General features: G+C 32.2%; 1 protein-coding gene across 1 annotated transcript in view; it reads left to right on the top strand.

Moving 5' to 3' along the window:
* LOC108729294 (uncharacterized) overlaps positions 1-5,591 on the top strand; it is a 107,133-nt gene extending 101,542 nt beyond the window's left edge. Inside the window, exon 6 of the mRNA XM_018458351.1 lies at positions 4,294-5,591. Within this exon, the coding sequence (XP_018313853.1) occupies positions 4,294-5,534 (1,241 nt within the window). The 3' untranslated portion in view covers positions 5,535-5,591. The remainder of the gene's footprint in view (positions 1-4,293) is intronic.
* Positions 5,592-14,182: the final 8,591 nt, after the last annotated feature.

The following is a 14,182-nucleotide window of genomic DNA, read 5'->3' on the forward strand; positions in this document are numbered from 1 at the left end:
TCACAAACTATAGTGAAATTAATTCATTCAGTGATGAATTAATGCACTCGTGCAATTAATACACCTATATGCAATACGATAACATCTATTTCGAGTATGTGTACTTTGGAACGGACCAAATTCGATCGCTAATATATGTATAAGCCATATAAGCTAATTTAGGTATTTCCGCTTACGCTATTGATTTTATCGTTCGTCCATGTAACACGGATTCCACTTTTAAAATGGAGATTGCAGTATGATTGCCTGATAGGCTGCGCACCACAAATTGAGGTAGCCTGTACTCGGTAGGTATCGATTTTCTTTGAAAATTCAATACGTAACACGATTAACGGAGGATCTACGGTAATTGCAATTTTAACCATAATTAAGCAATGCAGGATGGAAATTAAAACGAGTCAGTATGCGAAAATAAATATTGCTGACAAAATTAAAATTCTTATTTCAACCAAATTGCAATGTTTTATTCCATTTTTACGTTGCATTATTATTATTTGTTGGTATTTTATAATGCAATCGTACAATGTGGTAATTTTAATTATTAATTGTTTTCATATAAATTTTAACGTAATAATCTATTATAATTATAAATTATTTCGAAATATAAAAATTTATTATTCGCGTGCCTTATTTTTTATATTCGCAATAATGCTAAACGATTAAATATTTGATAATTAATTATATAATTAATAATTCCTTCTAACTAGTGTAAACTCAAATATGGAATATCTCTTATCATTGGGACATTCATATTTTCGAGGCATATTGAAATGCATACTTCCGTCTGTATACAGATGCACTTTCCAGTATGAAATGAGACTACCAATCTACATTTGGAGAATTTTTACGAGTGGTTGGACATAGGGGGATTATGTAGGTTAAATACAAACGAGAGCATTCGTCCTTCTTTTTCCTTTTCTCTTTCAATTTGTATATTATGTAAACAAGTTCGTTCTGGATCTTGACTAAACTTAAAAAGATTGTCGAAAAGTAGAATTTTATATTTACGTAAAATATTTAAATCATACGAAAGTCTATATATCAAATTAAATTACACGCCATGAATCTATCTTCTGTTCTAAAAAAATTTAATTCCAATTTTAGATCTTTAATCTACATATATTTATCACTTATCTCTAGTGAGTCGACTTTCTTTTATCTTAATTTTTAAAGTAATACATAAGTTTTAATAATAATTTGCTTCGAAAAAACTGTCACAATTGTCCGGAATAAATTCTCCTTGAAATAAGTTGATAAGTACAAAAATCTATGAAATAGGAGTATATATTTTCAAAATATTTAATTTTTGAAAAATCTGAATACACATTTATATTACAGTATACAAAAATTCATAAAATTTTTGTGTACATTTTTCTTAAATTTGAGATTAAGCCGATATAAAAAAAATATATAAAAAATGTCTCTTAAATTTTTGTATTTAATAACATATGTTTCAAAGAAAATCGAATCGGTTCCGGATAGTTATGACAGGTTCCTTACGAAAATAATATTGATAATTTAGACATTAAAAAGCACACATAACTGGGACAGCTTTTAGTCAATCATAACGAACATAACAGCAACGAATGTAAAAGTGTTTTTGATCACGATTAACATTCATAGGTCACCTTGCCGATCGCGAAAGTTTATTGATATGTTTGTAGGCTGCGTGCCAATTCGAACGAAATTTCACCTTCTCGCGCGTTTTATCGAAACGGAAGTAACGAACGAACACTTTCACGCGCTCTGCCGAAACGCGCGAATCCTACACAGAGAACTCGTGTTGAAACGATCGATGATACTTATTTCGAGTTTCGATATTTGGTAGTACAATCGCGAATAATTATTGCAAACGAGACTCGAGCTGTAACAGGAAGTTAGCGCATTATTCAAAGCTTTCAATGACATTGATGCTAGTCACGCGATGCAGGGCACATGTTATCGTATCCGTACTGTAAATCACAAAGATATCAACTTCTAATTGCTTGAATCGTCCAGCATAATAAAAAGTTCCAAACATTTTTTTCATCGTTAAAATATTATCACAAGAATAAAATATGTTACTTTCAATATATTACGCATAAAAATTCTATAACGCTAAAATATTTGTCTTTCAAATCACTTTTCCCAAAGTCGGGTTAGTTGTTTCAAAGTTACCGTTTATGAATTAAAGTCTAGAAACGTTGATTATAAAATAAAGAAATGAAAGAAAGTTTTATGCAGTTAAAACTTCAGTAAATTTGATGGCTCGATCGTTAAAATTATCGTCACTTTTATTACGGTTTGAATTCCTCTCTACTTATATATACAAGTTCGAATTTTATATTTATATCTATTACGGTGAGAAAATTTTTATTTAGCACAAGCAAATTTCGTTGCCGATATACTGACGCGCACAATTTCGACAAGCGGCGGTTAAGGAAACACGCGTACCTCGGAAATATCCAATTTGTCCTACAAGAGGCGAGTGCCATTACAATTCACGTTGCATTATCTCCTGTGTTCTAATCTGCCAATCGTACATCTAAGCCTTTATCGATCCATTGCCGTAATTATTCTTCTCGAATTGTTTGTCACTCGCCTTCGCATTAACAGTTCATTGATGACATCACCGTCAGAATTTTATCATACTGTTGTAGCAAACGAACAGTATCAATGATGCGTTTAATCAACCAGTCTATTCCGTGAAGTGTATCGCGACTATTGAATGCTTGTGTAACGTACAAGTGCACAGTGAAACATTGTGCAATTGTGGTCTAGTTCGTCATCGGTTCGACCTACGCGGAGTTGCATTGTTTTGCATGCAAAGTGGTGAGTGGTGAAAAGAACATGATTTTTGTTAGAAAATAATAATTCAATTTCATAGATTGATCAGTGTCAGATTCGTCGTAAATAATCCTTTCTCTCGCAATGTCAAACATTATTATATAAATATCAAAATTTCCTTTTTTATATAAACAATTATCCCTAACATCTTTTATCGAAAAGTTGCTATATCTTAATGCAAGTAGTCGTTTCGTATTAATTTATTATTCGTATAGAGAAAAAGGTAATGTGAATTCCACTTAAAATTTTGTTATAATTGACATCACACACACATACACACACACACACCTCTTCCAAAAGATTTTTAACATATTTTTAAATAAGTATAAAAGTTGTGAAACAATTGCCGTCACGACTTACGCGACATTTTTATTGACAATTGATATTTATTTATAATATTACGAAATATTAGAGGAGGTATATCAAAATTTTTTTTACTATGAAGTTTGACGTGGTTTAAAGTTTATAAGTAATAAGTTTATATCTTAAATTAATCCTTAAAGTGTTCTATTTCAAGTAAGTAAGAAAGCTTGATTTTAACTAGAATGTAATTAAATGTAAACTTTGTTAAGGTTTCTGTATAGGGCTTCTTCAAAAGCGAGCTATGTGAGCTTCAGGTTTTTAACAAAAAATATTGTAAAGCGGTATTTTACGTTAAAAATCTTTTACCTTTGTGTTTATATATATATCATTTTAAAATGATTTTAAAAATGATTTTCCCTATTCGCGAACCAGAGAAAAGATGACAAATATTTTCGACGATAGGATCAACGCAAGAATATTGTTAGGAAAGTATTTTTAGCCGTTTATGAAAAGAAACTTCTGAATCTGATAACATCTCAATACATTCAGAATTTTCCATAAATTCAAACTATTTGAACCTTGTGGAAAGTCCAAATAAGTCTGAAAAAACAACATTTTGTAGAAATATAAAAAAGTTCCTTTACCATCACATTCAAATCATAATATATTATATGTCTTTTCATTTAAATAATTTTATTTGCTATCTTAATCAAGTATATTTTATATAAAATTTATAGATTACTTGAATATAACTAAAAAATAAAAAATTACACAAAGAATGAGGAACTCACATTACCTTTTACTCTACTGTATTGTTGAAACCAAAATGCTAAGTGTACATGAAGTATTCATAATCGATTTTTGAGTCGATAAAGGCTAGAATTTTTTCTTATCAAGATAAAAATTCAAGGACTTTTCTTTGTAATTTTAATCGAAACTATCTGAATTTTTCATTGTTCTGTCTTCTGAAGAATTATAGTTTTGAAGAATTATAGTCTTATCGAAGATAGGACCACAATTTTTCAGAAAGATTTTCAATGTTTGAACCGTATCGCTGAAAATAACAGCATTAACTTTTCGTGACTCACCTCGTGCGCGCACATCGATTCACGACTGACCGAACATTCTTGTTAAAACGTCGCCGCGTGTGGCGGTGCTCTTTAGGGATTCCAAGCTCGTCGAGGCTCGTCCAGTACGTGCCGCTCTTTTATCACGGAGTTTCGCCCATATCGATCGACCAGTCGTTGCAGCGACCAGTTCCCGCCAGACAGTCGCTTGGAATCATTCGTAGACGTACCTTCGCACAATATCACGGTCAAGGTGGAGCTTCCGACGGATTTAAGATGACAACCACCAACCAGGCTGGTTGTTCACCAACCTGGAGGATTTTCACGATTCTTCTATTAATCTGCGAGTTCGCGGCCGCGAATACACAGACCTTCGTCGTAAGCAATACCGTAGACGATCAGATCGGTAGAGATTTCTTCGTGGGACCCTGTCTAGTAAACACTAATCAGACCTGTCCCGATGAAGAAGTGACGTTCTTTCTCTTTACCAAGCACAATCCAGAAGAGGGACAACAATTGTTTGTGAATGACACCAGCTCGAATCTTGCCGATACAAATTTCGTAGCGGCATTGCCCACGAAGATCATCGTACATGGTTACAATTCGGACATGCAGCTAAGTTACTTGGTGGATGTTAGGAACGAGTACTTAAAGAAGGCCAGTTACAATCTCATAGCGATCGATTGGCACCGTTTGGCGATAGCACCGTGTTACCCCATAGCCGTCCACAACGTGCCTCACGTGGGCGACTGTTTGGCACAGCTGGTCGACCGTCTGAGAGACTACGGTGCCAAGGACATCCACGTGGTCGGCTTCAGTCTGGGTGCCCATGTTCCGGCTTTCGCGGCCAATGTACTACGACCGTACAAACTTACGAGAATCACTGGTCTCGATCCGGCAATGCCGCTTTTCATTACCGTTAATAAGAACGAGAAACTTGACGCGAGCGACGCCGAATTCGTCGATGTGTTACACACGAATGCCTTCATTCAGGGCAAAATCGAACTGAGCGGTCATATCGACTTTTACGTAAATGGTGGAGTCAATCAACCTGGTTGTTGGGAACATGGAAATCCCTTCGGATGCAACCATCACAGAGCGGCGGAGTACTTTGCCGAATCGATCAACTCGAAAGTCGGTTTCTGGGGCTGGCCATGTCCCGGTTTTGTAGCTTATCTTCTGGGTCTCTGCCCGCCCAGATTTCCCGCGGTGCTGATGGGTGAGGATGTCAATAGGAAGTATCGAGGTTTTCATCTGGTGAAGACGAAGGCGTATAGCCCGTACGCGGAAGGAATGTTCACGGTGGAGGATCTTTATCAGCAGAATCTTTATCAGTGATCGCGACAGTAACTCAGTTGAAAAATTTGTTTTTCAATGTAGAAAACTACATTACGAAGACAGACAATATAATTTGATGAAACGTGAGAAAAGGGATATCTTATTGCGAAAACGAAAAAGATTCTTTCTGTTAACTCCCCCTCGCGTGTCGGGAAGTTTGAAACGTCTCGATGGTGCCAAGTATTTTATCGAGGAAATATTGTAAGTCATTCAATCGTAGTAAACTTTAAATAGAATACTTTCAAAGATACATAGGTCTTTGAAAGAAAGACATATAAGTATATTGCGTAAATTAATTAACGCAACATATCTGCTTAAAACTTTAAAAAAGTATTGTGTAATCCGCGTACATAAATAGCTTTTTCTTAAAGATAGTGTGATATAATTTATTACAAATAAGCTCTGTAAGATCCTAGAAATATATTTAGTTGCAGGAACAAATAAAAGCGTTTGTTGTTATATATTATAATTCATAATGAATTGTTACACATAATTACTATGAATGCAACATGTAATTAAGAATAGAGCTATTTTTAGTATATTTCAAATCTAAAAAAAAATATTTTAGATATAAAAAATACAGTTATTAATATTATATTATATATAAAATATTATGCTATATGAATATTTTCACACAAATTTATTTATGATCGCCTCGAATGATGATTTACAAATATTATTTATAAATGTGTATAACACTAATATATGAATATATAGAACTCACTTCACAATCAACAAATTCATAATTCATATTTATTATATTAATGCTATACGTATACAAATAACATTTGCAAGTTATTACTCGAGATATAAATCATAAACAAATTTGTATAGAAGCTCTTATAAAATAACGTCCCATATATGTATAATAATACGTAAAACAAATTTTGCTGAAAATAATTTTATTTGAACCACCAAAATAATTATGTAGGATGCTTAAACTAATTACAAGAATGAAATTTTTTTATAGTATTACTCATCATGCTTAAGATTCCCACGTAATTATTTTGATCAATTATTTGAAATCGATAAATTATTTTCAAATGTGTATCTAGCTAAATTTTTAGATACTTCAGCAAAAATTCTTTCCGTATAGTATAATACAGAAAAATTATGCGTATTCCGAGAAATACTATTATGAAAACTTTTATTATATACCAGTACCTACTTGACATCCAATACTGATGTTCCTTAAAGTTTACAGAATACTATAAAAGTAGAGGTATATACATAATTGCTAGAAATATTATTTTGCTATTCAGTCCCTGCATCCAACACGACAGAAAAAAAGAAAATGCAGTAATAAAAGAAAGAAACATATGGATATTAAATGATAGAATTTTATCGGGTCGATTGTTTCAATTGAATAAAATGACTAGTGCTGAACAGAGTCTCGTGAGAAGTCTGTTTCAAATACAGAAATTGTTACGAGCTCGCGAATATAATGCTGCACGAGAAGATCTAGCAATAATTAGCATGTCAAAGTCAGACAACTGCAATGTTGAGATCTGTTAATTGATATCTGGTAAAATCAGAGAAATTGGGAGAATATGATCGCAATGTGCTCATACAGTTTCTTATCGATCCAACGAACAGCGTTCAAATAAAGTTTTTAACCATATCTGTCCATCTATCTGTCTATCTTCTACTTGTCTATCTATCAAGTTATTCATTTGTTTCAATTGTTTCTCTTTTGACGCATTGTCACAATAACGATATTATTAAGCATCAATCTCGTTTCATGCTGTTTATTATTCCATAAGCATTCTTCGTACGTATAATACAATAATAAACAAATATGCGGCTGATTTTTATGTTAAAAAATATATATTTAATATATATGACATATCGTATTGTATACGTCACATAATGGAGTTTGAAATGAAATACGGATTGATTGAGAATACAATATATTGCAAAAAATTTTCTGTGCGCACCATTTATTATTTTATCTTTTTATTTGTCTCCGTTATCGAGAAAATGTACTGAAATGCTCGATATCAAGGAAATAGTAGCTCTTATTGAAAATCCGGAAGCTTTATGAACTAATCCTGTTAGGTTCTCAAGAATTGACCTTAGAAGAATAAGACTTATTACCAGTATATGTCATGAAAAACGTTTTTCGAAAATACATCGCGTACAAATAGTCGATTATTTTTAACTTAACTGAGCTCTCGTAAAAATATTTTTGTTATATTAAAAATTTTGTATTTAATTTTGTGATAATAATATACATACAAATCATTATTAGTTAAGTGGGTATATGTGTTGATTATAATGTTAAATATATATTTATTTGATATTTTTTTATAATAATTCTGATGATGCCAAAATTAATATCGGTATTATTAATATTTTGACAAAAATAAAATTAATGAAATTTTAGAAATTGCAAATTCATCTACTTTATTTAAATCTGAAAATGTCCCAAATGATTATTTTTAGATATTCTATTATTAATTAACATCAAATAAAATATTCAATATTGATATCAAATATAAATGAAAATTTGATTAAACGTTCTGCGATTATAATATTCTACATTTTGCTTAACTGTGACAGATGTTCTTTATAAGTACAAATTTTCGCTTAACCGTAAATACCTACTCGTTATACAATCACATATTATAAGAAAATAGATTTATTATAATAAGTACACAAAAATATATATTAAAAATGTATATTGATCTATATTCATACTTCATTTTTATCGATAAATGTGCGCGATTAATTTCTGAGATTCTATAATGTAAACTATTATATGTTCTAAATGTGTATACTTATCGGTAAAAGTGAGATACGAATAGACTACTGTATTTAAAAGTAGGAACCAAATAAAATTTAGCAAATTTAATTTTATATGTTATTTTAATGTTCATTATCCTTTTTGATCTTTTCTGATCATTAATTTATCTCATTTTATATCTCATTAAAAAAATTATTAATAATTATATATTTTATGTATACTATTTGCGCATTTGTAAACTTTTATTCTCCACGGAGTATGGGATCATATATCCACATTTTATATCATTGATTATATATCAAGCGAAATTTAATATCATAATTTGTAATTCTATAGGGTTTATAATTACATCTCCGTGTGACAAAAATTTTTTCCTTTAATTTTCAACGATGCTAATTTTTACAATTTTAATAACAGATCGGATAACTCTAGAGACTGCATTTAAATTTTTTACAAAAATCTATTCTCATAACTGTCGTACTAAGTTATGAAATACCTTATATTATTGCAATCTCTTTCTCTCTCTCCTCTTTCTCTCTTTTTCTCTCTCTTTATCCACGCGACCATCCGTTAACCTCATTTTCAGAGAGCCGCACATATAATGCGATCCAATCAACTTAATCCGCGGTATCAAAGCATTTGGAATCCAAGCGGCCTGATTCGAATGTTAATGAATGCGAGAAGCACGTTCCTGGGGGTTTCGCGCGATTGTATCCAAACAATTCGTTAGCAACTAACGAGATCCTCGTTACCAGCTACGTGACGGCAAGAATGATTGGAGTAAAAAGCGCGAGACGGTGAGTGATCTCTCTCTTCCGAGTGAGCTCAATTGTCATAGTTTAAAACCGAACGACAAATTCCGTTCCGTTCCAGCAACAGGTTGCACTCGACACTAATTTGCGAGATCGTCGTCTCGCGTCCGCCCAATTAAGACTCTTAAATCAACTTCGGACTAGTTTCTTTCGAGTGCAAGATCGACGTGACTGGTAACAGGCGACAAATCGCTGTCATAAAGCATCATTTTGAAATATACATACAAATCGTTATATTATTATTGCTTTAAATAATTAAACTTTTCAGAAATTTAAACTCTTCAAAAATAGAATAATCAAGTTTTTCTGGAGTCAAATTATAAATGCAGCGCATTTATAAGCATCTTCTTAATGTTAGATTGCTACAGAATGTATTTTTGTCGCTCGCGAATGCAATTTCTATCCTTATCGAGTGCATAAAGTATATCTTTTGAAAAAAAGTTAATATCAAACGAGGAATTGTCTGTCCTGCCTCTATCTTTCCATCTGTAAACGGAAAACTTGACTGATTATCATACTTCGCGAGCGGTTAGCGGCAGTCGTATTAAAAGTTGCTCGAATAGTTGAGCGAAGCATTTCCTCGAATATATACAATTTAAACTTAAGCGGGGAAATGCACATCCTTACCGGCCGCAATTCCGCATTCTCGCCATCGCAACGGACCGCCGAGGGAAGAGTTGATGGAAAGGGCTGGTTCGCGCTATTCTCTCACGTGAAGTGCGCAAGAATGCCAATCTCGGGAATAGAACGCGAGAAGTCTCCGAGAAAATAGAAGGACTGAGGAAATAGAAAGAAAATAGAAAGAAAAAGGAGCGAAACTTTCCCAAAAATGCTCCGAATGCATATATAATATTCATAAAGAATAAATCATGCAACGAGCAGATAGTACTCTGTTATTACACGCAATGCAATGGATAAGAGGCAAACTAATTACCAAACTTAATTAAGATAGCTTCTCATCAAGTTATACAATTTTATAATTAATAAAGAATATAAAGAATTTAAGATGTATGTTTAAAAATTTATCAATCTCTGAAAGCGTATAATTTTTTCGGAAAAAAATTTGTTTTCCAGAAGCTTTTTTATGGGGTTAATAGCTTTACTTGTAACGAATTTTTATTTTTTTTTTCTCGATTCACGTTTATATGCAGGTATATCACGATACTGTACGTCCAGCGATACTCGACGTTGCACGCGAAATAAAAATGTGGGATGAAAATCCTGTGTAGTCCACTTTCCATGATTTACCCCGGCATATGCGCGCACAAACATGTCTCTTTCGGCTAGATGATATATACGCGTGCTCTCGCAGGCGCAGTATCCGAGATAATTTGAATTCGCCGAGTGGAATATAATTTAATAAAACTTTACCGCACGGAATTCGCATTAACTACGCGTTACCTTAGTTCTCTTTTGCCTCGGCTGCTTACTTTATCCTGGAATTGTTTTCGTAAGCAAGCAAATTTCTTTCGTAAGATTTACGACAGTCACGATTCACGATATTATGTATACGTCTGACAGTATTTTGGAAACTTGGAAATAATTTCCTCTTCGCATTATCGACCATGCTTGTATGTACGTGACTGGTAGTCTCTAAATAACTGCTGATTCACGCGATTAGCATAGAATATTTCGAAATTGTGGGATAAGTTCGTGCAAACTCAAAACGCTAATGATACGTTGCTGTCCGTATTTAAAGTCATCAAAACTGTTTTATTCTACGTTTCTTTAAAATCAAGTAATGATTTTTCAATAACCGGGAAATATTTAAGATAATTGAGAAATTGCATCGAAAAATTTATAATGCTACTCAAGCATATGGAATATTCAATTTTCCATATGAAATTCAACACGAAATTCAGTTCTCTATTAATTTTCAGTGCAATGGAATTGGATATATAATACGTCGATAACGCATTACAAAGGCGTGATTCAATATAATACCCATGTAAAATCGCTCGAAATCGTCCCAACAATTTATATTGATTACGTCACATCTCGAGCATTTCAACAATAATTTTGTAAATCGTATAGAAATTACCATATCAAATAAATATATTTTCTTTTATTAAGTGTATCAAAATGACAATAAACTGAATAAACTACACTATTAAATTCATAATGGCAAATTATAGCCAATTTAAATTATTTTTAATCATTTCATAAGTTGTCACTACTCCTATTCAATATATCGCTAATTTAATTAAACAATGGAGTCAAACAATTTATTCAAGAAAACGTATTAAACTTGGCTTGAATATTTAGCTTATTATTTACTAAGTACACACGTTAATATGGACGTTATTTATTTATTGGAATATAATCACAGAAATGGATTGATTTACATTTTATTATACATGGAAGTTAAAAATAACAATGTTAATCTCAAGGGATCGGAATTTGGAAATATAGTTCTTTGGTACACACAGAAAAATATCAATCTACTGCTAGGAAAAGTGATTACTCAATTTATTTTTTTTCTTTTAAGTAACAGTTATCTTTAATAAAGAATATTTTCTTGATATAATAATCTTAAAATATACTTATTACAAAATTTTAGAAAAACTCATTATTATGTACTCAAAACAAGAATTTATTTTCTTTTGAAGAGTATTATAAAATTGATCGAAGAAACGGACTTTTCATAATAAGCAAATCGAATTTATTTTAATTTAATAAACTTGATTGAAGTATTAAACTTACTAGGATTCAGAATATATTTTGAATAAATTTAATACTTCTGATGAACTTATGATAAATTTGCGGATATATGAACTTTTGAAATACTTGAAATATAATAAGTAATTATTACTTGTATAGAGTAGTTATTTACTTGCGTGTTTTTCTGTGTGTATAATAATGTATCATTGCTCTTTTGATATCTAACAGTGTATCAGTCAAGGCATGAGTAAATATTATGAAATTTTTATCACTTTCGAATGATTAATTATCGTTACTTCGGTCATACATAATGACCTATTATTATGCACGATCAATGAATAATAATTAGGTACATTAAAATAGATCTCTTTCTCTTTTCATTCTTCTCTTATTGTTATGCATTGCAGCTTGAAATAGATCGCTACTATAATTTGATATTTTTTCTTTCCAAATGTGATATTTCTTCATGTAGTATATATATATATATCTACAGATATGTACTGAAAAACGTGTCACAGATGTAGAGTCAAAATAACTGTTGCTATTTCTTTCCTGTTCCTGTGGTGAAAATTATTTTCAAATACGAAGTTTATGAGTGTTATCGCCATTACGCGATCTCAATTGAGATCAAGAAATTAATATTGATTATTCCGAAATAAACGTAACATTTTCGCCGATTTTGAGATATGATCCATTTGCTTGCTGTTATTACTAGATGTCATCAGTTTTGTTGGCGGATTTGCTAAAAGCCTTTTATGACGCATATGGAGATTGCAAGGAGATCAGATCCCGGAAAGCGTGATCATCCAGCGACTACAGCCTCATGCATATTCCAAACTGCACTCGTCCGTCAGCTTGGAGAGCCCACTTTTGGCACTGTTGTATTCCGACTGCCACATAACTTGCATCACGTGATTGCCTCTGTGCATATACGGTGATGGTTGCTTTGGGATGGTTACTTTAGAGAATAGGATGCTATCCGGAAAACTAAAATTACCATTCATTAAACTTTAATAATACAACATTACTAGTGCGAATACAACTTGATAATGTAAATATAATAATTGTTGCTACACACATTCAAAATGATTATTGTTAAAATTATGTCGTGTAGAAATTGTTTCTCTCTTGTTGCACATCTCTTGAAGGAATAAATTACATTATTTATTCGGCGTATCGCATCGAAAGGAGAAAAAATGTTCAACCAATTCTAATTTTATCAAGAATACTAATAACGAACTTTAAAATTTATACATGCATATAGCTTTTAATATTTCATTTATTTGTTTAATTTTCTTTATATTTTATTAATCGTGAGATGTAATATTGTGATACATTCACTTTAGAACATCATAAATATCTGTTTAAGGATACGATATCGTAGAATAATGTTTGAACAACAAGAACATAAATCTGCTGACGATAAAAATCTTTTTCTGCTTCTCTCGAAGCCATTTTCGCGGCCCTTCTACAGTTTCGGCGTTGATCGTAAATTTTTGGCCGGATGGCATTCTTTAAGGCTATGTCGGCCCTTTTTTTCGATGCCCTGAAAAATGTCGTTCGCGAACAGCGAATTTGCGGAAAACGCCGACGTCGTTGAGGAGATCAAAAAATGGCTTTCTCCCTTTATGGGTGAGATGAGAATTTCATCGTGGAATGCACACCATTCTCCTGTGAGAGACATTTTGAATTAAGAGAGATCGCACGAAAATGCATACTCGTACAGTTATTCGGCAGACAAAATATCAATTTTGACAGTGACTATAAATCGGTACTTTTTACCCGAAATAATTGAGAGAGTATTGCTTTCAATGCAATAATACGACTTACAGCTAAATCATTCTTTTTTGTTATTCCGTTTGCAATATTAATTTAAAGTTACGTTAACGTAAAATAGCGAAAATAAAAAATGCATCTCTTTAAATACGGTACGGTGTAATAAATCCCCCTCTTTATATCTCGCCGTATTGATCGTCATTACAGTCGTTTAAAATTCAAGCTATGCAGCGAAAACGTATAATAGAGTAATATATCATAAGCTGTGCAACATTTTCACAAAAATATGAGAAACGCATGCTACGATGTATCCTTCTGCATAATGTAACATAACGCTATTACCGTATTTTGTCACACGAGTCGAATGTAATATCAAATTTGTAATACGCGATAGACAGCAATTAATCGTTTTATTGTGCAAGTGATCGTTTTCCAACAAGTTACGTTAAGTGCCATTTAAATCACTCGTATGAACGAGAAGCTGTTACTTTCACATATCAACACTGTAAAATAGTGATTCTGAATAACTAAACGCATGCACGATTACGTCGTAGAGAATAATAATACTCGGTTAAAATGTACTCGACGATTCTCTTTAAATTAACAATGTGACGCTTGCCGTATTCGCGCGTATACGTAATACATACGAAAGC

The sequence above is a fragment of the Mycetomoellerius zeteki genome, unplaced genomic scaffold (assembly GCF_001594055.1).
Source record: "Mycetomoellerius zeteki isolate Tzet28-1 unplaced genomic scaffold, Tzet1.0 scaffold72, whole genome shotgun sequence".
NCBI classification, from domain to species: Eukaryota; Metazoa; Arthropoda; class Insecta; order Hymenoptera; family Formicidae; genus Mycetomoellerius; species Mycetomoellerius zeteki.